The sequence below is a fragment of the Chlamydotis macqueenii genome, chromosome Z, assembly GCF_036417535.1.
Source record: "Chlamydotis macqueenii isolate bChlMac1 chromosome Z, bChlMac1.mat, whole genome shotgun sequence".
NCBI lineage: Eukaryota > Metazoa > Chordata > Aves > Otidiformes > Otididae > Chlamydotis > Chlamydotis macqueenii.
This window is the reverse complement of record NC_141593.1, coordinates 2,551,202-2,575,524: the sequence shown is the minus strand read 5'-3', so window position 1 is coordinate 2,575,524 and position 24,323 is coordinate 2,551,202. Positions and strand designations below refer to the sequence as shown.

Genomic DNA, 24,323 nt, shown 5'->3' with positions numbered 1-24,323 from the left:
CTGTGCTTGTCTCTAAAGCCACTGAGTAACAGGTTAAACGAAACTCCTGCAAATGACAGAGGATGGTTTCCCTGGCTACACAGTGCTCTCCTTTCCTCTGCTCTGCTAAATACATTACGATAACACTTACAGGGGGCCCAGTTCTGAATCTATAACATCAATGGGAGTTTATCTTTGTGTTTCAGCAGGAGCATGATCAAAGCTTCAAGTGCTTCTTGACTTGACACTAGAATCTGTTATCACTCCACTTCTAACCGAGAAAAATGACATAGTTACTGTACCTGTCTCCATTTTTATCCAGTGGCATCTCCTCGGTGTTCCCATTGGATCCAAAGACAGTCATGAAAATACTGGCATCAGTACCGCCGCTCTCGATGTCTCCAGTCACAATTGTGACTTCGTAGAGGATCTGGTGAGGATTTCAAATCATCAGAAGGTCTCTTGTGAACAGTTGTCCTTAACCCAAGCGAAAGCCTGGGCAAAAGGCTAGACAGGCTTTGCAGGAGATCTACTTCCTTTGCCAGAAATGGTTACAACACAGCTTTGTGGTTTCTCTCCACACTGTGGTTCTCAGAGGCAAAGTTAGAGAATGAGACTTGAACTTGCTATAGGACCTTCCTCTTTGCGTCATCTATGACTTTTTCTGCAGAATTTCCTAGTCTAGCTAGACTCATAGAGAGATACATTCATTTTGACAACCATTTTGCTTAGGGAGTGATGAAGACTTGGTAAATTGCTTCTCCACAGGAGTCACAACCCTCACGAGTGGGAGGGTCTCCAACCCTCTGCTACTAGCATCTCCTCCTGCCCCTCCAGACCTCTATACTGAACCAAACTCTTGCCATTTTTAAAAAAATAGCTCCCAAAGGCACAATTGTTTTTTTCCTTTGATAACAAAATATTTCTTCCAAGTGTTCGATGTCTATCTGGACAACTTTTAGTCCAACATCGCTAATAGCTTTGAAGTCTGTACATGCAAATGCTCTCTAGAGCAGAAAAATGCAGCTATCCTGTTTCCCACTGGGATGTGCACAGCTGCATGGAATTTAGAGTGTTCCCAGATCTTGTACGTTAAAGGCATGACAATTTGTGAAAAGATGTTTTGCATCATTTTCACCTAGCTTTTTTTTTCAGCCTAATTTTGTTCTTTGCTCCTGACATGAATAATAAGATTCAGAATAAAATATTTCAAAACTGTGCAAGTCCCAGTGGCTGTCAGAGGCATTAAGACTTTTAGGCCACTTAGATGCTTTCAAGATTGTGCTTATGGTAACAAGGATTTAAGAGGTGGAAGAATATAAAGGAATAGCCCCAACAAAACATATTTCAAATAGTGCACTGCTAGGCAAGTTTTATAATCCTGAATTGTGATTGCCACATAAATAAAGAGTGCAAAGGAATAATGTCACGGAAAAAATGACATTTCACATTTGTTCAGTCCTGAGTAACCTGTCCATCACATACTTATCCATGCACACTTTACATCATAGCAGGGCATCCTGTTTGCTACAGGTGGGAGAAGAAAAACTCTTGTAAATGCATTAAAGGTTTTTAACAACTGTAGTGGACATTGACTAGTTTCTCTGTGTACGGGGAGGCAAATGCTCAATTTGAAACACAAAGAGGGAATATCAAGCCAAGAAGAAAATTAAATTGAAATGGGTATGTATGGCTGTGCAAGAGTCAAGCAAAAGTAAAACAAAAAAAACCCACTGATTTTCCCAAAGCTGTTAAAGGTATTAGTCTTTTTCGAACTTAAAAAAAAAAAAAAATTAAACTCATTTTCCAGCTACAGCTATTTACAAGGAACAGTCCCAAATTCCCTCAACTATGTTACTGATCAGAAAGTCAAATGCACATTTCTGATTTCATGTCTCAAGCAACTCCCCTGATTTCCCTCAAATCTTTCAAGAAGTTTCTGGCCCAACATCATAGCAAACAACTTAGTTAGATGTTTTGGCATGCTTATGAAAATAAATATGCAGGATTGGGCTTTTAAAGGAAGACTGAATACGAGTCTTCATCAACATCCACTCCAATCAACAAGCACTCCACCTCCCTGATAGGAGTCTGGAAACCTTATCCAGGAGGTGAAACTACTGATGGGAAGTCTTCATGAGATTGGGTTTTAACCTTGGTATTAACTCCGAGTTTATTCTCCCTCTTAGGTCAATTCTACTGCCAAAACCTGCACTGAGTTGTTGAATCCTTCACTGATGCTAAAAATGTTATAATGCTTTTTGTGTCTGGGGAAAAAAAATATTTCAGGAGAATATCTGTAGCTTGGGAATCAAGAGCGGCATAAAGAGAAAATAATGTCCTATGAAAGTGTAATCTCACTGCAAATAGAAACACATCTGTAGAGATTTTAAATTGCCGTACAGATATTAAACACAGTATTATTATGCCATTCATCCAGGCTGTTATTTCTGTTATAAATCTTACATCCAAAATCAGCATAACTCAGCTTTCCAATTTGTACTTGGTTGAAATACAGCATAGTAGACATTACTTCAGATTTCATATATATGGATGAAAAGACTGTATAATTTTTTTCACTGCTTAATCATTTCAAAGATCAAGCTTACAAATGTCTCCATGTTTCAACAACTTCCAATTATTATTGGTTTCTAACTGAATTCAGTTTCCCTATCCCATATTAGAAAAGCTGATGTGTAGCCACACTATGCCAAGATTACAATATCTGCACTACTCTGAATTGATGAGTTAGAAGTATCTCCTCAAAGAGATCACGATGGAGTTAGATTACACCAAGGTGTTCACCTTGCAGCTGCCCCCACTCTATGGGTTCCAGGTGATGCAGTGGGTACTCCAGGTGTGCTCACAACACAAGGACACGCTGCTGAGCTGCCTACTACCTACTCTGCCTTAGCTTGTCTTTACGCCTATGCCATGGCTGCATCCAGCTAGCATTATTAAACGGTGCTCTAAGTGGTAACGACACTAAATCATTCCTAAAGAGGTTTCTAAAGAAACAAGAAAGAAACTCTCCGCAAATGAAAGGCTCAAACCATGTCCAGAAGTCAAAGTATGAGAACTGCTGTCACACAGTCTATGTCAGCACAGGTCCTTGTAACAGCTAAAGATATAGGATAAGCCTAGAGCCTACCTTGAGGCCAACGTTAATACAGTCAGCATCCAGGATGTTGAGGATTCGTGAAGTGAGTCCATCACCTTTGTCTCTGGCCAGCCAGCACTTACAGACAAAGTTGTACATGACACCTTTGGTGGGCACGACGATGGTGAGCTCTTCCACCAGCCAGCAGCTCTCCGGAGTAGCACCATCATGCCCCACCTGTGAGAGTCAGCAAGAAAACACCTTCTGGTTAAACAGAATTTCTTCAGAGGAGAGACTTTGACCAGGTGTTTTAACCAGTGATGAAGGACTAAGAGTGTTGACTACATACACTGTCATGCAAACCCCTTCCACAGTGGAACAGAACAAGCTGTGAAATAGTTTGTGCCATTGCTGCCCAACAGGCAAGACATCAGTGTACATGGTAGCTGATGTGAGCAAGGAAGCTCAGGGCATTGACTACTGAGCATGAGGGATGGCAGGACATTGCCAGTCCCAAAAGTAAGCCAGGGGAACACGACATAGGTAGACAGCACTGACCTACATGAAAGCATGTCCACTCTCTTACTACTCGACCTCTGCTCCATTGACCTCTACCTGCTGGTTTGCGGCTGTCTGCAGATCCATTTCTCCATCTTTCCAACACCTTCCACTGTTGTACCACACTTAAAAGTGACTATGTAAAGCTTCATAGCCAAGATGAAAGACACAGCTAGGCAAACACCCACAGGCATTATTCAAGCACTCCTTCCCTCACAAAACCATATCTAAGTCTACTATATGTATCAGGCTATTTTGCCGCTTCCCATCTCAAACTGCAAAAGCTCCATGTTGCATGGGAGGCAACAGATGGAGCTTACATTTGTAGCTGGTTCATTGATTTTCAAGGACCACCTTCTCCAAGCTCAAGAATGGTCCATCCTGTAGAGCAGGAACTCACAAAAGACGGTCAAAAAGACTATAGGGATGAACAAGGGGCTCCTGATGAGAATTAAATGGAAAAAGGAAGAATACAAGAGGTGGCAGCAGGGACAGGAGACCTGGAGAAATACAGAGACACTGCCCAAGTGGGCAGGGATGACGTTAGGAAAGCCAAAGCCCACCTGGAGTTGAATCTGGCAAGGGCCATAAAGAGCAACAAGCAATATTCCTCCAGGTATATCAGCAGCAAAAGGATGCTGATGGTGCAAATTCTCCAAGAAACTGCATGTGCCCCTCTTAAAGAACATGGGCGACTCGTCCCAGGGCAGACTTATAAGCATAATTATGTATCCCACTGATGTACAAAACTGAGTCAGCCAGTCATTCCATAAACTATCTGTACCTAAAAGGTTGAATAAAAGTTCATTATTTTCAGAGCAAGTGTTGTTTGTGTCATTACTAGGAAAATTAGGTCCTTAGCTCTTGATTTTTTTTTTTTAATTACTAGGATACTTAGGGCTGCTCAGAAAATAATTTTTAATAACAGGTTCATCTAGGGTGATATATCTGTAGTGTCTTTTTTTTCCCCCCCAAAAGCAAGTGATCTTTTTTTATCTGACTGTCTCAGCCATCACTGCTATTAGGAGTATTATTACTATCCTAACGTCTGTGCAGCTGCAGAAAATTAGAGTTAACCACTAGGGAAATTCAGGTCTACAGTGGATGCATTAATTCTCAGATTCCTGGAGTGTGAAGTGAATAGGAATATAACACTTGCCTTCCCATGCCCTCTCTGCCAACTTGGCTGCCCTTCTCCAAACCCAGAGTCCTTCTGAGATGCTGCGCACAGCCTCTCAGGACCTGTTGCAGGACGGTGCAGATGAGGTGGTGGGGAAAGATTAGGGCAATGGCTCTGCAGTGAAGCAGGGACAAAGCAGCTGTAGGGAAAATCCCAATAAGCCCACTAAAGTCTGCTGCTCTTTTGAGTTCATTACAGCTCCCTCCTAAAGCATCATTCCAAGGCATTGCTAGGTGCCAGATTTTTACAGCAACCTTTAACTCTTTTGGTATCAGTAGCTGGCCAGAAGAAAGCATCTTGCACATCCAGCTGCCTTGGAGAACCTGCACACAAGCAGATTTCCAAGGTCCTCAAGAACAATGTTGTAAAGTCTGGGATAAATTCATTCGGTTCTGAGTCTTCCTTACTGTGGGTCTTTTACATCAGGGAACTGGGATTTGTCTCTCAATTCTAAGCAAATCTTTAGACAGACCATGCCAATACAGTGAACAATCCACAGCCATGGCCACACCAGCAGTGCAGCCTGGATGTGCATACCAGTACCACAGCAAGTTTTTGGGCTGAGATGTTTGAACTAAGTTAGAGTGTCAGAATTTCAAAGGCAGCTAGATCTTTGGGCTCTTTGAAGATCTTGGTAACTTATTCCTGCTGTCCTTGAGGGACTGTTGAGTGCTTCACATCACCAAGACTAAGATGCACAACTTGCACTGGGCAGCTCACAATCACACTGAAACGAAACACAAAAACAGGGGGAAATGGGAGAGAATTTGACCAGTAGATAGAATGGGATTTCTTGGTTGGAAGGTGTAGAGAGCATTAGAAAGATCTGAGGGTCTTCTAGGATCAGGTCCCAAGTCAGTGAGGGGCTGGACTTGCAACACTTTACACTCCATCACACTTTATTTCGTGCCTGTGATGGAGAAAGGCTCTGCACCAGAAGTGGTTCAGAAGTGCAGACCAATGCAGAACTCCTCTGGACATACCTGTGTCTCTGTGCAGCAACATCAGTCCAGGAACAGAGATACTGTCCTTCATTAGAAGAAGAAATAGTAAAATTTGTTTTTAAGAACACGGTATAAAGTGCCTATACCAAACAACCCGTATTATTTATTTTCATGTCAGCGTGTCTATTAAAGTACACCAGTAGTAAATATTATAGCTGGAGGCTTACAAGACAGGTACAAATGAGCCTCTTTCAAATTACTTCATGTTCCACTGTTTCTGCTTTCACTAGAGTATATTTGCGGCAGGAGAATAATACCAAACTAGATGTGGCATCATGCTGCAAATCTTACGATCCTACTAAATCCTGCAGCCTGCTGCCTGGGACATACAAAGGGCTTCTGGAAACTCAATCCCCATGCCATGCTATTTTCACATGGTAACTCAAATTCAGAACTTCTTGCCTTCTTCCAGAAGCAACCAAATACCAAATCTGAGAACGAACTGTTCTTCACTTTTCCCAAGTAGAAAACTAGCAATTTTCTGCAATGTCCCTGAACACTGCAATTTTCTACAAGGAAAATATGGACTGATTCCATGGCAACCACAGCAGACTGGCACATGGATGTCATCGCTGGGACAGAGATCAACAAGAAGAGCCCTTCCAAGCAGAGGGCACTGCACAAAAGAAGGCAGAAGGCCAGGAGCAGATGCTTCCTCCAGCCACAAGCTGTGGGGGTCACAAACTAAAAGGGGAAAATGAGCAAGAGGTGAGGCCATAGATTGGTGAGATCACTGAGGAGAGGGGTGAAAGAGTGCAGAAGAACATCATCCAGCTTGAAAGCTGTATGTTATTTCTTTTTTCAAATGATTTTTTTTCCTTGTTTCTGCCTGTTTCCAAGTGTCTGCTCCTACTTTCTCACATTCTCTACCCTTTCCTTACCCTCCTCACTGACTCATTTCCAGTATCCCTTTCTGTTTCCCTCTTCATGCAGCTCCTTCTGCCTCTCTGACACTGAAAGGTTATACCGGCTTTTCCCTCCCTCTCTATCCCAGCCTGTGGCTGTTTCCATGCACACACAGTCTGGAAGACAAGGATTTGTGCACTTGCTTCACTTTCAAAGTTTTTCCTAGAGATAGCCTAGATGGAAAGTGCCACTAGTACTCATAATTACTAGGCACTTGGAGGGAGTTAAGAAAATGGCTTGATGATAAACTCAAATCTAGAATGGGGACTACTCAAGGTGCCAGAATCCACTGCATGAATGAAAGCTAATGGGAGCACTTCAGTCTATCAACTGTCACTACAATTGCAAAGATTTTTAAATTAGGATTCTCTCTTTCTCTTTCTTGCACTCATCTCCTTCTGAATACACAAGCATGTGCACCAAAAGTTTACTGCAACGCAGGGGTAAAAATAAAACTGAATAGGCTCTTGAAGTCCTCAGGTGCTGTGGATTTCAGCTCTTAGGGGCTGGAGCAGGCTTTCAGGAGATGGAACTGCCGTATGAAACAAGAGTGATGTACATAAACATGCCGGAAGATTCATGTGGAGTTTAAGCTCAGTGATGGAAAGTCTATGCAAATTCTGTCTCCTTGAGCCACAGCAGAAAAAAAATGGCTCCTGTACAGAAATCTATTTGTGTACGTTACTTATGAATGATGATTAATCTTCTTTTCTAAGCCTAGGTCCTCCAAGCTGTAAAAACAATTTTCATGTTTAGCTAGAAAATTATACAAGATGTGTTTCTAGCTGCAGGCACAATTTATGAAACCCAACTGGAAGCAGTGCAAAAATCAACGAGGAAAAAGACTGATAGAAGACTGCATCCTGGGAACCTTCACTGCATCTGTCAATAACAGGGTTTGACTAAGGAAAAAAAAAAACAGTGCCAGAGATGGGACAAAACTGAGACATGTTACAACTTCTTTATAATTTAAAATTCTCTTCTGCCTCCCAAAGATCTTGGTTTTGTGAGCTGTAAAGCATATTTATTGTCAGTTTTGGACACATGTGAAATCTCATTAGCACATCCCTGTTTACATTCCTTTTAGACCCAAGTGCCTTTCTTTCACTACTAAGAATAACAGGAACATGTGCTTTCTCTGGCCACGTATTTCATATGCCTCCAGCGCTTGCGCTGCATTCACAAAGTACCTCCACTTTTTTTATCTCTCCAACATCTAGGCCCCAAACAGAGAACTTCTCCACGGAGCCGTCTGCAAACTCGTCTTTTCCTTCTGGGAGATCCAGCCACAGCCTCTCCGTCTGCACTTTCTGAGGGCCCATGATGATGATGTACACTCGGCTGTCGGTGCTGGAGTCGTATTCTGTGCCCGTCGTGATGGTGATGTGGTATGGGATCACTGCAGCAAACAGACGTTTAATCATCAGAAAACCCACACACGTACACATTTACATGAGATTTCAGACCACCAGGCACTCATCCCATCAGAGGGAGCAGTTGCGTATACTAAATAGGTTCACATCCCATTGAATTCATTCGGAGAAGGGATAATACCATGCTGCATTGGGCTACAAATGTGCATGGGAGACCACTTTCCTGTACACACTTGGGATGGAGTTCTGCAAGGGTTAATTTCCCCAGACAACCCTACTGGCTGCAAGGAGGTTGTAAGTCCAGATTTTTTTCCCTAACAGATGACAGAACAGCAAAGGGCTTGAATCCTTATTTACATCAAGAGACCTTTCTGAAGATGAGACTGAGCACCTAAATCTTAAATAGGCTATTAAACCAAAGAGGTCTTACGCTCAGCGTTCAATAAAGGCAAATAAATCTATGCTGACTCCAAGGTAAACTATCATTGACTGAATTTCCCGTTACAACTGCAAATGTTCTCCTTTGTGCTTCATTCAAGGATTGCTGTGATCTATGGGGCAGCTCAGGGTTTCAGCATCCCTTTGCAAATCCAGGCAAACTATGAATAATCCTTGTATTAAAGGCAGGTCACAAAATAATTTTATACATTGTATAGTAATACTGATTGGAGAAAAGCCTGCAGGCCAAGGCTTGAGACTTAGCAGGTTTTTCAGTGGTTTGCAGAAATGTTTCAGCTGTTAAAAGGGAGGAAGTGCCAGACTGCTTTTCAAGAGCTTTCCAAAAGCTCGTTTGGTTAAGCAGAGAGGGTGGTGCGGAATTAGACGCTGAATAAGTGTTTGATTTCTCAGAACATTTGGGCAGGGCTGTTCAAACTGTTCTGACAAGACTCGGAGCTCTGAATCTTGCCTTGTCACAGACTCGAAACTCAGCCTGCCTTCATCATCATTTTTTCCATTTATAAATCAAGTTTTATAAACCTTGACAAAAAACTTGGTTGGATTTCAAATAGCCCAGGATTGACATCTAATTTTGCTTTATGATGACTAACAACGTTTTTGGGGTGGGGATTGTACTAGAAGCTCACATCAAGCCTAGAATATTTTTGCAGTATCAGGGAAGTTATGAATTCATGCTGACAAAATCTGTTCTTATCTCTGGACAGAGGAGAACTCAAAGAGATTCATCCAGCCCCAGTTTGAGGATTTTGAGTACCAACACAAAATGAACTGATGATTAGGGAAGACTTGTGCTTCCCTTTATGGTATCATTTACATTTCAGTGTGCACATCAGCATAATGATATGCAATGCACTCTTCACAAAATAACCATTGGAGATGCTGGTATTAGCGGAAGAAGGGGTTTAGCTGTAGGCAAGACAGATTTTATAAGAATATGTTGAGGGGTCATGTTTAGAACAGCTCCAGACTCCTCTTTTAAATAACGTATATTTTGAATAGGGACAAAACTTTATTTTATACAGTTTTTACCCTGTTCTTCTGTGACAGACTAAGTTCACAGAACCTCCAGCATTTCCAATTGATGTTGCATTCTCAAGCCGAAGTACTTGTGTCGTGGTTTTGTTTAGTGAGGGGGGGCCTAAGGTGGCAGCTTCTGTAGGAAACTGCTAGAGGTCGCTCCCCTTTGTTCAGTGGACTTGGCCAGGCCTAGGGTGGACCCACTACTGGCCAAGGCCGAGCCGATTGGTAGCAGAATGTCCCGTGATAACGCCTCTGCGATAATGTATTTAAGAAGGGGAAAACAGAAAAAAAAAGAGAGGAGAGAAGATGTGAAGAAGCTGAGCAAGGGCAGAGGTGCAGAAGGGGAGGCGCAGGCCTCATGGGCCTTGCAGGCCTCACCCTCTGGCCTCTCGCCAGGCAGCCGACTGGGCCTGACTCGGTCCAGCCCGGCTGCAAGAAGTGGAGAGGAGATGAGATGTATGAACTGACTGCAACCCCCATTCCCTCTTCCCCCCTGTGCCGCTCAGGAGGTAGTAGAGATAATGTTAAGCTTGGGAGAGGGAGGGGTGGAGGGAGATTATCTTGTTCTCTGTCTCATTATCCTGCTGTTTGTAGTAATAAATGAATCGTTTTTCCCAAGTCGAGTCTGTTTTGCCCCTGACGGTAACTTTAAGGATTTCTCCCTGTCCTTATCTCAAACCTCAAGCCATTTTTCCTTATATTTTCTCTCCCTGTTCTCTCGGAGTGTGGGGGGAGTGAGACAGAGACTGCGTAGTCTGGTCCTGATCAGGGCTGAACTACGACAACTTGAAACACTTAGATAAAAAAAAGACAACTATGAGAAATTGTTAGCATTTGTCCCTTTAAATGATGGATACAGAGACATAGAGTAGCTTGCTACCAAAGAGCAGGCAACACTGTCTGCTGTTCTTTCCTCTAAAAACTAGAAAAGTGATCATTTAATTTGTTCATCTCCGCTCTCCATTGTCTTCCTCTTTCTCTGGGACTCCATAGTTCTGCTTCTTCAAACATGGGAGAATGTAAAACCTGAGGTACGTGGCACAGGTCCTCCAGCCCATCTCCACTTGCCCCTTATTTCCTTGGGTTCCTGCGCAGAGTTCAGGCTGTTTAAGGGCACATGCCCCCCTCAAAGCATGCAAGAGTCAGAACTGGGCTGCTCGAACTGTCACTCTCTTTCCCAGGCACCTCCCAGTACCACTTCCCCATATCAACTAATTAACAGCTGGCTTTTTATCCAGCTCAGGAGGTGGCTGTCTGGCTCACACAGTCCATCTTATCTGACATTCCTGCAAGATGCAGTTTCCTTAACGAGGCCATGGCACTGCAACAGAGATAGCGGTGACAGCAAGCTCCAGGACTCAGAAAGGAAAGACCACCCTTGCACAATGGGGATGACGGGAACTATCCCAGCTCTGCTGGAGATGGGTTCTCATGGGAGATGCTGATGTTTTACCCATTATTTGTGAAACTGCATGGAATGCCAACGGGGCAGATGTTATCCATTGTCTCACCATGGAAGCAACATCAGAAGAAACATGGGAATAGCTTATTTGTCATTTGAACACAATATGAGATTACAAAAGAAGGATTGCCCCGAGACACATGGGTTGCAGATCAGGTTAAGCAATGAGCAGCATTATGTCTGCTTCACAACTTAAAGGTGTGGGATGTGCAACCCAGGTATCACATCACAGCAAGATACCAGGCATCAGCTGAGCTGCAGTAACTGTTTGTGTGAGTTCCCTTGGACCATGTCAGTGAAAGCTATCGTAAACTCCTAAGCCAAATTACATCATTTTACCCTTCGCTAACCATGGAAGTTTAAGATAAGTTTAATTATTTTGCAGTTGCTGTGGACAAAGAGCACATATACAAACAGTAACCGTGACTCAGCTGCTGCCCAGTGACTCGTTACAACACAGTATCTTGATCATACATCTCAAATCTTAATCTAAAGCTAAAAGACCCCATGTAGGATGACAAAAAAAACTATAGGTGCAATTTAGATGATAAGCCATTGTCCTGAAACATGGAGGTAGTTAATCAAAAGGCAGGTAAACACACAAAGTCTGTGTGGTAATGAAGTTATAAGGAAATACTGATTGAGTAGGGAAGTTTTCCACAGAGGATAACTTCAGCTGATGGACACCGATCTTCCAGACTTCATTCACAGCCGGGACAGAAGCAAAACCTGCACAGTTTTCCCACTTCCTATCAGACACAGCTGAACAAGACTAGCCTCCCTGTGTGAAAGCTGGCCTTTGCAGATACGGTCCAGCCTGTTTCACTTCCTGTAACTTCCAATCCAGAAACAGATTTTTGTTTTATACACAGCTTTGCTTTGTCTCAGGAACCAGAGCCTAAAGATGAAACTACGCTAGAGCCATCAACTGCTTCCATTAGTTATTTGAGCAAGATTCTCAGTGCAGAGTTCATGGACTCCTTGTCTTTCAGTGACAGCATTTGCAAACTCTTCTCTTCCGCTCAGTTATAAGACAATCCATGGTATAGAAAAGAACAAACTTGCCTCAGTGCTCCCAGTCAAAGCTTGTTCTCTCCCCTCCCAGCCCAACAAGTGCTGTGATGCAGCTATGTGTCATAAGAAAAAATCGTAAGGGTTCTTAAATAAATCACATTTAAATTAGTGTTAAACAAAGATCCTCAGTGATGAGGCATTACTAGCCTGATCCTGGAAATGGGAGATGGCCTAAGAGTGACAAATAAGGTCTCAGGACATTCAAAGACTTCTTTGGTAATTCAGACCTAATATGCTACCTGAAACATCACGTTGACACTTCAGATAAAATTATACAAAACTTGCACAAATTCTTTCCTTAACTCTATCAGACCCTGCCACTCAGAGGATAGTGTCACCTCTCCCCACTGAAGTGCTGTCTGCAGTGAAGTTGGTGGAGAAGGAGGAGCAAGAGGTAGTATGAGTCTTCAGGTCAGTGGGTTTCTTTCCAAGAAGGACCTATTAACGTTGTTGACTAGCTGCTTTTCCACATTCAGTGTTGTGGATGCACTCATCTAACTTTAGGCATCTAAAAGGCACAATTTGGGATTGTAGTTGCCCGTAGAGGTCCCCTGTGCCTTTTACCTTTTCAGCAGAAAACAGTGTACCCATGAATAACCACCTACCTAACGATACTGTCACAAAGCACCACTCTGCCTGGAGAACTTATGTCTGCTGGCAATGGAGAAGTTAATTCTGACAAGCTACAACACCACAGATTTCCACAGCAGGGAAAGAAGAGGCTTGGAAACACTAAAGTTGCTGTGAACTTCATAACTCATTCCACTGTTAGAGTTGAAGAGCTATAGGAAAAGCCACAGACATAGGAACACAAGCCTTTCCCAAAGTGGTCACAACACAAGCTGAAGAGAAGCAATTTGCTGTTCTGCCTCTCCTTGCTCTTCACCAGGATGAAGGCAGACTCTCAAGCACTGAAAGCCAAGAACACATGCATGCATGCAGTCCAACATGGTGCTCGCTCACGTGATCCTTCTTCTGCCGCCTTGACCAAGCTGGATTTTTTCGTCTCCTTCAGATTTGCGTTGCTATCCTGACTCGACAGGCTGAGAGATGAGCCATCCAGGCTGTTTCGCTCGCCGTCGTAGCTCTAGTTGGAAGGCATGGACAGGAAGGTAATGAGGTTGAGTGCTCAAGCATTGTCAGTTGTTCCCATGTGCCTCCAAGAACAACATCAGAAGAAATCCCTGCAGTTCCCTAGGTAGCTTTTTGTTCAGTGCAGCTCAAATAAATGCGACTTGTAATTTACTCCAGGTCATCATTTGCTTCATTGGTAACCTTGATAGGCCGTTTTGGATGTGTTTTATAATAAAAGAAAATATAATGGACATGTGTGTTGTGACTGTTCTCTGCTACCTGTGTGAGGAATAGCCACAGAAAATTCAGCTGGATGGGACGATGCCAGATTTGCTTATCAGGGCACACACTGTGATGTCAGAATAATGCATCTGGTACAGGTCAAAGAGCGTAAGATGGAGAGTACGGCAAAGGCGGATGATACAAAACATCTATTGCATTTGAAGAGTTACTGCAGATGCGTTCAGTGTCACTGTCCAACAAATGTGAGGCTCTTACCACACAATCACATAATTTTTTTAAAAAGTTATTAGCTTTGCCTTATTATGAATTAATACAAGCAATGGGGTAAGTGTGACCACAAGCATTCATAGCATTGTCTGCTGCAATTTATGAGGGAGCATATGACAATACTCATCCATGGTGTAACTCTTCTTACGTCCGTTCTGTTGTATTCAGGATTAGTCTGGCCCAATTTCATTGATGATCATTTTAGTGGTAAGTGTCAATTAAAATGTCACTGTATTTTGCAATGTGGACTCTTCAAATACAATGGACTTATAATCAGCTGCTTCATTATGCCTCACTGTATAGAAGCAAGAGAGGTCTATTAATCTTTTTTGCAAATTTTAATTAGCGCATGTACCTTGAATTCCAATTAGCTATATTAGCCTGATAAAGCAATAGAGAATGTGCAAGTAGCAAGGGCATTTTGCTAAAAAACATTCAGTACTTTGAGTGGTTGCAAAGAAACTAGATTTTATTTTTTTTATATTTGGAGGTAGAAGTTGCTGAAAAGATAAATCTGTTCAGTCCAATGAGGATGAAGTCAAAGGACCCAATATTTTGGCTTGAGGACCCACAGTGTGACCCATAACTAACCTACTTTCAGCACTTGTCTGAAAATCACAAATTCATTTTGGATAAGTCAAGAAGCATAAGTCCCTAATGATCTATCTTGGACTTCAACCAGATATTAAATCAATTTGTATTTATTAGTAGTAGTGCGTTGTGATCACAGCTTTGAGCTGTAACCGTACCTGTTCGTAAAGCGTACGCTCTATCTTTTTGTCCTCTTTCTTTTTAGAGAGCCAGCGTTCACACAGGAAAATGAATGACTCCTCTGTGGTCTCATCCAGGATCTCTACTTTTTCCAGGAACCAGTCAGGACTGAACATGCTATTGTCATGACGAATCTTGATCTTGTACAAAATGCCAAGGTCCACAGCCTGTATAGTGAACGTATCCTCCTGCAGAATGTTCAAGAGCAGTTGCTTTGGTTAATGAGCTCTCAATAGATCATTTACCAGACAAAAGGAAACGGAGACTACAGAGGACAATATGCGTTTAAATTTCGTCTCACACGATGGTGTTTGGTTAAAAGCTTTGCAGCAGTCTATAGAGGCATATCTGTATGCTAAAACTATTCTGCAGGGAAGCGTTTTGAAGCCTGCTTCTGCTATGAGGGGAGCTGCACAAAATGTTACTTCTGCAACTAATTACAATACTGAATTCCTGCAACCTTACATCCTGGTTTTTAAAGTCTAAGTAAGACTTCCCTTTCTAATCCAGCTAGACTGGTATGGGCAATCCAGACAGGACAATCTTTGCCATCATTATGTGTGAGTATCTCCATGTGAGGCTGTGAATATGACTAGGGGATTGACCGCAGAGTACCACTTTTGGAGTTATTTTGTCAAACACAGCCACAGTTTAGGTTCCATCGATTTCTCACGCTCTGCTGTGAACTACAATATCTATTCTGTACACGCAAATCCATTTACAGAGGCTAAGGGAATGAGATACCTCAGGTTTTGTGTGCTCTCCAATCTGCAGCTAACAATTCAAGCCAGTTTACATGGACCAAGCTCATAATTTGTCTATCAGTGACTTCACAGAAACATCTACCCATTTGCTGCAGTGCCTGTCAGTCGTAATACCCAGCTGACAATCCATATAAAGCATTTCAAGAGGTACTGAACATGGTAAATGGAATCAATCAATTCATCCATCATAGGAAAGCTCAGCCTATAAGACAGTCACAGACTTGGTAGGTTAAAGACTGCGAAATGCAAAGTATTATTAACCCATTGCATTTGTACCTGTCCTCTTTCAAACTTGTTGAAGTTTGTTTCAGATTTGCTGAGTTTCCTCTCTCCTGTGTCCCCCAGATCTCCGTAGATGTTTAGGAAAACATTAGCATCTGTCCCAGCACCATAGATATCTCCAGTGAACACGCTTATCTTGTACGTGTGAACTGCAGAAAGAAATGGAGATGTGGTTTCTGGCCAGGTGAATTATCAAGGCCTGTCTTAGACACTGAATTTACTTAAGAAAATGGTCCCCAAACTTTCTACTCATCAACCTGATCTAGTTGGGGATGTCCCTGCTCCTTGCAGGGGGGTTGGACTAGATGACCTTTGAAGGTCCCTTCCAACCCTAACCATTCTATGATTCTATGATTCTATGATTTCATTCTAAGGCTGAAAATCCTGTATGCTTCTGGTAATGATTCAAAGGTTGAGGAGTCACGGGGCTGAAATTTGCTGACTTTCCTTTCTTCCATCTAATCAATGCCTCTGTATTGCTTTGATCACAGAGTGTGCCATTAAAAATGCAAAGAATCATTACAGTTATTATCGGATGTGATGTCGACAGAGGTGGGGGAACTCAGCACCTTTTCATACCGAGGCTCAAGGGACCTACATCTGAGAACAAGGGATTCAGTGCAGTGAATTCTTAGTACTCCATCTTCCATAAAAAAAACCTCCAGGGATTTGGATGTGCAATTACTACTAGAGTTAATGGCACGTATCTCTATAAATTCCCCAAACAGAAAGACAGCAGGTTTCTAGGTACTTTTGCTGAAACAGTATTTAATTAAGGAAGCTTTAGAGCTGTCTCTTTTAAGTACCCTTTCTCTTTAGCTTGCTCGATGATGATCCAATAAAACCTCATCAAATCTTTAGCAATGTGCTTTACTAAACCTGTTAAATACTCCTATTTTAATTTTGCTGCTCTCTTCCCAATTACACAGGGAAAACAAACAGTTACCAAAAGCATCCTCTCCAGGAAAACAATTAGGAACTGTACAAGTCTCTGATTACCCTGGTGGCACACATGCCCCAGAGCATGCTTCCTTGCAAATCCCAGGGCAATGCAAATGAGGAAGAGGCACAGAGTCTTAGTCAGGTTTCTTCTTTGTACATTATCAGCATCAAAGAAAACATCTGTATTGCTTTTTTCTTCTGCCCCTAGCTTTCCCAGTAAAACAGGGCCTATTCTCTTCACAGTCCATGAAAGAATTCCATCCAATTCTCTAAGAAATGGATCATGAGCATTCAGCAGGCTAGGTGCAGTGCCACGCTTTCTGGTTTGCCTTTTGACATTACATCCTACAGAATTACAGCTTCATATTTGTGAGACAACTGCTACATTACTAATAAAAGAAGAAATGCATATAGTTTAGTTAGTCAATTCACCCTTCTTTGGTTTCCACTTGCCAGTTCCGGAGATCTTCAGGACTGAAATGCAGTCTACTACGTAAATGACCACAAGCTCATTTTCCACTGCTGTCACTTACACTGCATCAATGTCCAAGATGTATGCGGACTCATAGAGATGCAGATCCCATGCCAGATATTTTATATATAAAGCAAAAGTTCCCAAACTTACCCCTCGCTCCCAGCCAAAAGGAACCTTCAGTTATCTAAAAAACCTGTAGATTGCAAAACTTTTTTTAAGGCTTTGCATTTAGAAGGAAAAAAATGAGTCACCTAGGTTAGTTAACACGTGGTAACTAATGCAAGGTAAACCAACAGAAGCTAGTAAGTTAAAGAAAATGCCATAGCAGTCATGCTGCTAACTAACAGATATTAAAACTGTCTTTGCCCCTGTGGGAAAAAAAATCTCCCTTGAGCTATCACATAGTTCCTAACAGGGGAAAAAGTACACCTCTCTCTTCTAAAGGCACAGAACAAAGGCTCCAGCCTTCCTCACAGCCAGGCACCTCTTCCCTTGGCCATGGAAAACACATTCCATATAAATTCCACCCTGGCAATGGTGTACCGTAAACACAAATCAGACCCTGAAAGAAAAGCAACGGGGAGAGGAACAATTTTCTCTGTTGAATTGTCTTGCTGCTAGATGCAAGAACCAAGAATGAAGATGGCAGTTGAGTTAAATTTGCTCTGCTCAGGATGTAGGAAGGTTCACAACTTCTTTCAAGGGCAGGGGGAACACAGGGTGGAAAAAGGAGCTTCTACAGGAAAACAGTTAGGAACAGCTGGGCACACAGAGAAGCAATGAGTTTATGATGAAAATTTGGGGTTTTTTTCAGTTGCTTTGGCTACCAGGAAGGCCAAACACTGAATGTGGACACTTTGTAAGATGGGCTCAGAGCTGAAGAAAAATTTATTCTCCTTCCCAGAGGTACTTTAATGAGGTGACGGCCACTACTCAGAGCCAAAATTTTAGAGAATGTTCATATATACCTGAAGAGCCGTAGGAAAAACAACTTTAGGAAGAAATTGGAGCATGAATCAGGCTGTTAGGGTAGGAAAAGAAGGGGCAGAGTGCACATCACAGGTGAAGCTGGGCAAACAAGTACAGATGTTTGCAGGGTCGGGAAGACAGGATTTTGTTAGACAGTTTTGTTAGGCATCAGAAGAGATGTGAAAACTATGCCTGTGTGAAAGGGTGTCTGTGATAGGTTTGTAAATGGCCTATAGGAAAATAATGGTATTATTGTACAAAAGTGCTTCAGGTATAAGAGAGGCCAGAGAATAGGAAGGGAAAGAAATGTGAACAGTTGTACTAGTGTTGCATTTGCTTAAACCACAGATCTACAAGTTTTGTTCAAAAAAAAAATCAGATTAACAGGTCCCTATCTACTCCTAGGATTGTATTACCTTCTAATGGGTCTTCAACTTCTTCCTCTATCTGCTTGAGTGTCCCATCCTTCATGAGTTTTTCAGTAAAAATATCAGATGGTACCAGTTCTCTGACAATCTCACCATCATCTTCAGACTTTGCAAGCCATCTTTCACATGGAAATGTGACAGTTTCCGAGCCCTGAAGTAAACATGACAGAGATAACATCTTCAAAACAACATGAACACACGTTTGCATCTCCCCTTTGAAAACACTCGGACACGTAGACAAGGATCTTCAACTCATGTATGTATGCATGCGTATGTAGATACAACATGAAATAGTACATAGAAATATATGTCCTCCAGAAAGAGGACATCTGAGGACTCTGAACATGTAGCAGGGGACAGTATTCCCAATGACTGCGTGAGATAGGCTGTACGATGCAGTAATCCCTGCCCTTCCCTTTTTTATCTTGCAAATCCCTGATCAGGACTGCAGCATTCGCGCTGAAGCTGTGTTTTACTGAGACTCTGCAATCCCTATCCAATCCGTGTTCAAGCAGCATTCTCTTTGAAGTCAGTAGGGATTTTTTTCTGTGTCAACACTTTGAGATTTTGCCCTATAATTCTGTGACTCAAGCTGCTTTCCAGGCAATTCCCATACGTGCATTAGGAGGAGTAAAAGAGAAGAGTGATTTTAATTTTTGATCTTTTGTTTTGACTTCACTTTGGTAGCAACAAATATGATTTATATCATCAAACAAAAACAAGCAATAGAACATGTGTTTTCCACTTGGTAAACACAGTCAGTCCCAGACTACTCATTAAGAACAGAGTCCCCCAGGATGGTAAGAGGCAGGCGGCTTTCTGTGTGCTGGGCATGATGCAACTTGCAGAGCCCACAAGTCTGAACAGGAAAAAAAAAGTTAGTTTTAATCTAACAGTGACTAAATAAAGGACGAAAAAAATGGCCTGTTCCTCAATGGCAACATCAGCATTTCTCTTCTATGTAGCTTTCTGCTGGTTCCAGTACTCTGTGTGCCACCACTTTATAACATTTACATGAATACTGTCCACCTCCATTATTCTCATGTAATTATTTATCAAACCAATACAGTGCCCTTTCTTCACTATTTTTACTATTTAAATATTAAAATATTAATACATAGTAAAAGAAGGGAATAGCTCTCGCTGCAGTAATACTGAATATAGTTGTCACTGTGCACTACCGCACTGTAGTGCCCCCAGCTGCCGGATCCAGTCCGCCCTGACGTGCTCCTTGGGGAGGAACAGGTTGTGCGCCTGAGATCAGAGATGCGCTCCCGTCACTGCTGACCTGGCACGAACAGGTTCATTGTACCGCCGTGCACAGATTCCAGAGTGGTGGGTCCGCAGGAGCTGAGCCCCTCCAAGGGGCTGGTGTGATCCAGTGCCTTGAGTCTGTGGGTGAACCGTCAGCCCAAACCTTCTGCTATCAATAAAACACCATTTCTTGTCCCCTCTGCTGCTCCCTGAAGCTGTTTAACCCTGGGCTTGGTTGCAATTTTTAACTCCATAGGGCAGTGTGGAGTATGACTTGTACAAAACAGTGTCAAACAGAATGGGCAGCACTTTAGCTGGTTTCAAATATGTTACTTTGAAGTGTTATTTGTGCTGTACAAGAAAAATACAACACCTAATGACTGGTGGCACTACTACTTCTGCCTCCTCGTTTCTGCACCGGCTGCCTGACCACGTAACCTGTGTTATCTCACCGTGCGCAGAGCCGATGAACGTTGCTTATCTCTCCGCCTGCAGCCTGGGAAGAGAGGGTTTTCCAGAACGATGCTTCAGTGCTGAAACTCTCTCCTCCCAGTAGAGTTCCCACTTCAGTCACCTCTCTCACGGAAGCTTTTAAGTGCTCCTAAGCATTGATAATGTTGGCTGTACATGTCATTGATATGAACACTGTTCATTGGAAATGGGATATCCAGGGACTTGAGTGTCGGCACAGTGGGGCATAATGCGCAGTTACTGCAAGAGTTTATTGTATCATTATTGTTAATCACCATGCCATTGTCACAGCTTTTATTGGAGTTTCCTTGTTAGTGATTGCATTAATATTTAAGTGACGTAAAGTGCACTGTTTTGTGTTACCCACGGTAAAATCCTCTCGCAGCTCTGAATAGAATTTGTTTCACTGGAGTCTGAGTCCGGCCCTGAGCTAGAGGCAGGGTATGATAGCGTGCTAAAAATAAGTGCTTTGCCCTTCTCTGAGTTGTAACAAATGAAATATAATTATTAGATATAATTGGCATGCCAAGACAGAGCTTTATTGGCATGCAACAATCCCAGTTTCCTACCCAAGTGCTTTCAATTTAATCGGAAAAGTTACTGACCTCATTTTTCTTTTGCAGCATTACAGATACATCTAGACACATCTTAGCAGTCTAATCAGGTAGCACAGCTTTTAGAACCGTTGACAGCATATTGCTATCCTGTGGCAGGTCATAATATCCTGCGGCTGATCAGCGGCATCATGCAGCGCTCTGCTTTCTTCTTTTTTTCCCATGCCATAATCAAAAGATCAGCAGAATTGTAAATCTTTCCATTTATAAGTTGTTCATGGTTTTCCTCCCTTCCTCCACCCTCCCAGGTTTCTCACCCTCTGTCCTTCAAAGCGGCTGTAACGACTGCGGAGCCGCGCAGCCCCAACGTCTGTTCTGGGCTAATGGAAAAGCACCCAACACGGAGCTCTCGGGAGCTTCCCAAAGTGCTCTGTTAACAGTAGATGTAGGAAGAGACAGCTCAGGAATCTCTTTTCCCTTGGTTTCCACACCTTTGTGCATCCCCATCTTCGTCTTCCCTAGCCTATGACCAAAAATATGGACCAATAACATGGACCAATATCTCCAAACCCAATGTCATCTTGTTCATTGACCAACGAAGCTGTACAAGGCAAGGGTTAGTCAATACAGAGAGAGCGGGTGTGGTAATAACAGACCGGCAACGAGATGATAATGAGAAACAATCAAAGGGTATTGGCTTCTGAAGGATCTTGTGCAGGAGGATGCAGGCTTGAGCATGATGAGGAAGGTTCCAGGCAGACCTTTGAGTTGATTGTGAGGCAAAGAGAGTAAAACATTCATATGTTTTCATATGAAAATTTTGAAGGAGGAAGCAAGATGAGAAGTAGATTCACCACGACTGAGCAAGCCATGTTTACACTGCTACTTGGTATTAGAAGTCAGTTCAGGAGGGGGCAGACCCAAGCAGTGAGGTGGAGATAAAGCTGGCATCTCTTCGGAATATGGGCAGAGGAGGGAGCCCAAACACAGCTGCTGCTCCAATTCTGAACCGGTTCTGAGGAGGGGATTCTCTTGAGAACTTCCCTGCAACTGGATTAATTCTTGTTCCTACAGCCAGCATCTAGGCCAAGGAACATTTTCTTATGGGGACAAGATCAAGATGACCAATCTAGCTGCACTACGTTAATCCTGTTGACATGAGCAACCGAAGTCCTAGGACCCAATTTGATGTTTTTTACATAAGTGATTGAGCGACTTGTGCTGACAGACATTTTGCTTGTCTCAATCGTACTGGCTCCCTGCATTTATTCTTCTACAATTAAGAGACTGATGGAATTATTTCTTGTCCATGTTTAGCAACAATACTTTTTATTTTAAAATGGTACACCCACTTCCCACACCTCCTTCCCTGTGATAGCTCAAAACAAAACTACAAATGAAAATATGAAGCTTTGGCCTCTCATGTCACCCAAAATCATCATTCTCTAAGTTAGCCTTGGGCACTCAGGGACATCCAGCGATAGTGGTGCAGTGCAGCACAGGGACATCTGCTCAGCCCTGTAATTCTTTAGCTGTATTTCCACAGCAATGGGTACAAACTCAGGAATCTCCCCCTTCAGTCCACCAAGAGAGTCATGATAACGTTGCCTCCAAACCCAGGAAGTAGATCGCTCCTTCACACAGAAGATAAAGAATAGAGAACACTTCCAAAAGACTGAGGAGCAGCATCACTGCTTTGCTCCCATCCATTGCAAGGAGGAAATTATTCTAGTCAAAAGGTACCATGAGAACAGCATTTTTTAAAAAGCAATGATTGCAGAGTCTTCTAATCAACATTTGAAGAATAAAACTTGGTAATACATGATTGTTGTCCCCTGTTCCCCAAGCTCTAGCAAGTTTATTAGTGTGCATTGCTCTTTAGGGAATCATTTTTCACTGTTAATCATGCTTCGTATACAGAAGATGCGCTTTGGGAAACGGAAGTGGCTGCTAACGGAAACATATCGCAGAGCGCTGGGATGCACAGCCTACCTTTCCGTTTGGCAACAGCCTCCGAATCGCCACACGGTCCAAATGCCACCCGGAGTTCAGCCCTCCACCCTTGTGTCCTATGCGAATCTTTTCAATAATGTCACCAACATCCTCCAGCTGCAGAAAAAAGAAGAGAAAAAAAAAAAAAAGAGAAAGATTATAGCGTGAACAACAGGTGGCTTTTCAGGTGGCTTTTGAGACACAACTTCTTTAGCTTATTTCCTATTTCTCCAGTCTGCATGAATTCCCAAGGGAGTGAATATCAGCGTTGATGCCAGTTATGCCCTATCTTGCATTCTAGCTAGGTTTTCCTGAAATTCAGTTACAAAAATGGAGAGAATCTTGCTGGACACAAATTACCCACTGTATGAGAAAGGTTTGGTGGCACAGGAGCCATCCTGCATCTCAGGATTCTCTGTATGAGTGAGAATAAAGGTAATTGTCTAGAAACTGCAATGCTGCTGCATCTTAAATTGTTCTTTTCATATCCCTTTTTTTTTTTAAACACTTGTGTGCATTCTTGTAACACTGGAAGAACAGCTTTGAGGTCAAAGGACAATATTAATAGCCTGATATTTTATATTTATATTTATATCTTTCTCCTATTCTACCACAGAATCCTGATGCCAATTCTGAGCAAGTCAACAGGACCATTATTTTATAAAGTGGCTACTGCTTTTTTATGCCTCACCTTATTACTTGAGTAATTTGTTCATTACTTTAAGCCACCTGCCTTCCAAAGGCTTGAACAGGAAAAACGACATTTGGTCCTAAACAATAGCTTCTGGTTATTTCAGTGCAAGCCTTTGTATAGCTGGCTTTTAAAAAAACAAGGCTGGTTGCAAACCTCTTTTGTGCGTGGGAGAAGTACACTGAGCTGTTTTCTGTCCATAGGGACTTGGAGTCCTTTTTTTTTGGAAACATGAGAAAACCGAACATCTCAATTTGTACCACTGGAGACTACTCCCTTCTCTTTCCAACTGACAGAATCGTCCCATACTGACGCAAAGACATCAGTAATTTTAGAAAACTCCTCAACTCAGTAAGACTGACTGCACTACTCGAGGATTTCACACTCCAAGCAGTCCGGGTTTGACTTCACCAGCCCTGCCCTGACTTTAGACAGCATAAGCATGATTGCAAAGTAAGTAAATGATCCAAACTCATTTCTAAAACTCGTGCGTGCATATAAGTATACACTAGGGGAAAACTATTTTATCCTCTTTTATCCTGTCCAAATACCCATCTTTCAATGAGGCTTTTAATCAATACATAGCAATAAAGTGATGCTTGACCAGTAAAGAAGTAAAGATCCATGTTAAAGAAGAAGTGGTCCTTACCCTGCTGTAGGGATCTCTAGCAAATCATCACTTGGGAGCATAGTTGAGAGCAGTCTCTAATGGGGTTTTTTTTCCTTTTTTTTTTTACAAAATACAAACAGGTGGAAGCAGTTAAAAACAATAAAACAAATGGGCAATTCTCAGTTTGTGTTTCCTGAGATTCCCAAATTGTTTTTAAGGTCTGTTGAACTCCAAATTATGGCTCTACACAAGTCAGTGAAAGAAGAATATATTTTGCTTCATCCCCATCTCCCGCAGCAAGAGGAACCGGTGAAGATAGAATGAAGTCCAGGAACAGGTTAATATGATGTTATAAATCTGGACAACAAACTGAATTTTCTCTCACTTCATCTAAGAGAAGTACTGATGTTTCAGATTCTAC

General features: G+C 42.4%; 1 protein-coding gene across 1 annotated transcript in view; it reads right to left on the bottom strand.

Annotated features, from left to right (window-relative positions):
• Positions 1-24,323, bottom strand: part of LOXHD1 (lipoxygenase homology PLAT domains 1) — a gene marked incomplete at its 5' end in the record, with an annotated part of 126,386 nt that overhangs the window by 32,996 nt on the left and 69,067 nt on the right. Inside the window, 8 exons of the mRNA XM_086770808.1 lie at positions 282-409; positions 3,131-3,316; positions 7,918-8,126; positions 13,079-13,202; positions 14,449-14,658; positions 15,511-15,665; positions 18,319-18,481; positions 22,602-22,718. Of these exons, the coding sequence (XP_086626934.1) occupies positions 282-409; positions 3,131-3,316; positions 7,918-8,126; positions 13,079-13,202; positions 14,449-14,658; positions 15,511-15,665; positions 18,319-18,481; positions 22,602-22,718 (1,292 nt within the window). The remainder of the gene's footprint in view (positions 1-281; positions 410-3,130; positions 3,317-7,917; positions 8,127-13,078; positions 13,203-14,448; positions 14,659-15,510; positions 15,666-18,318; positions 18,482-22,601; positions 22,719-24,323) is intronic.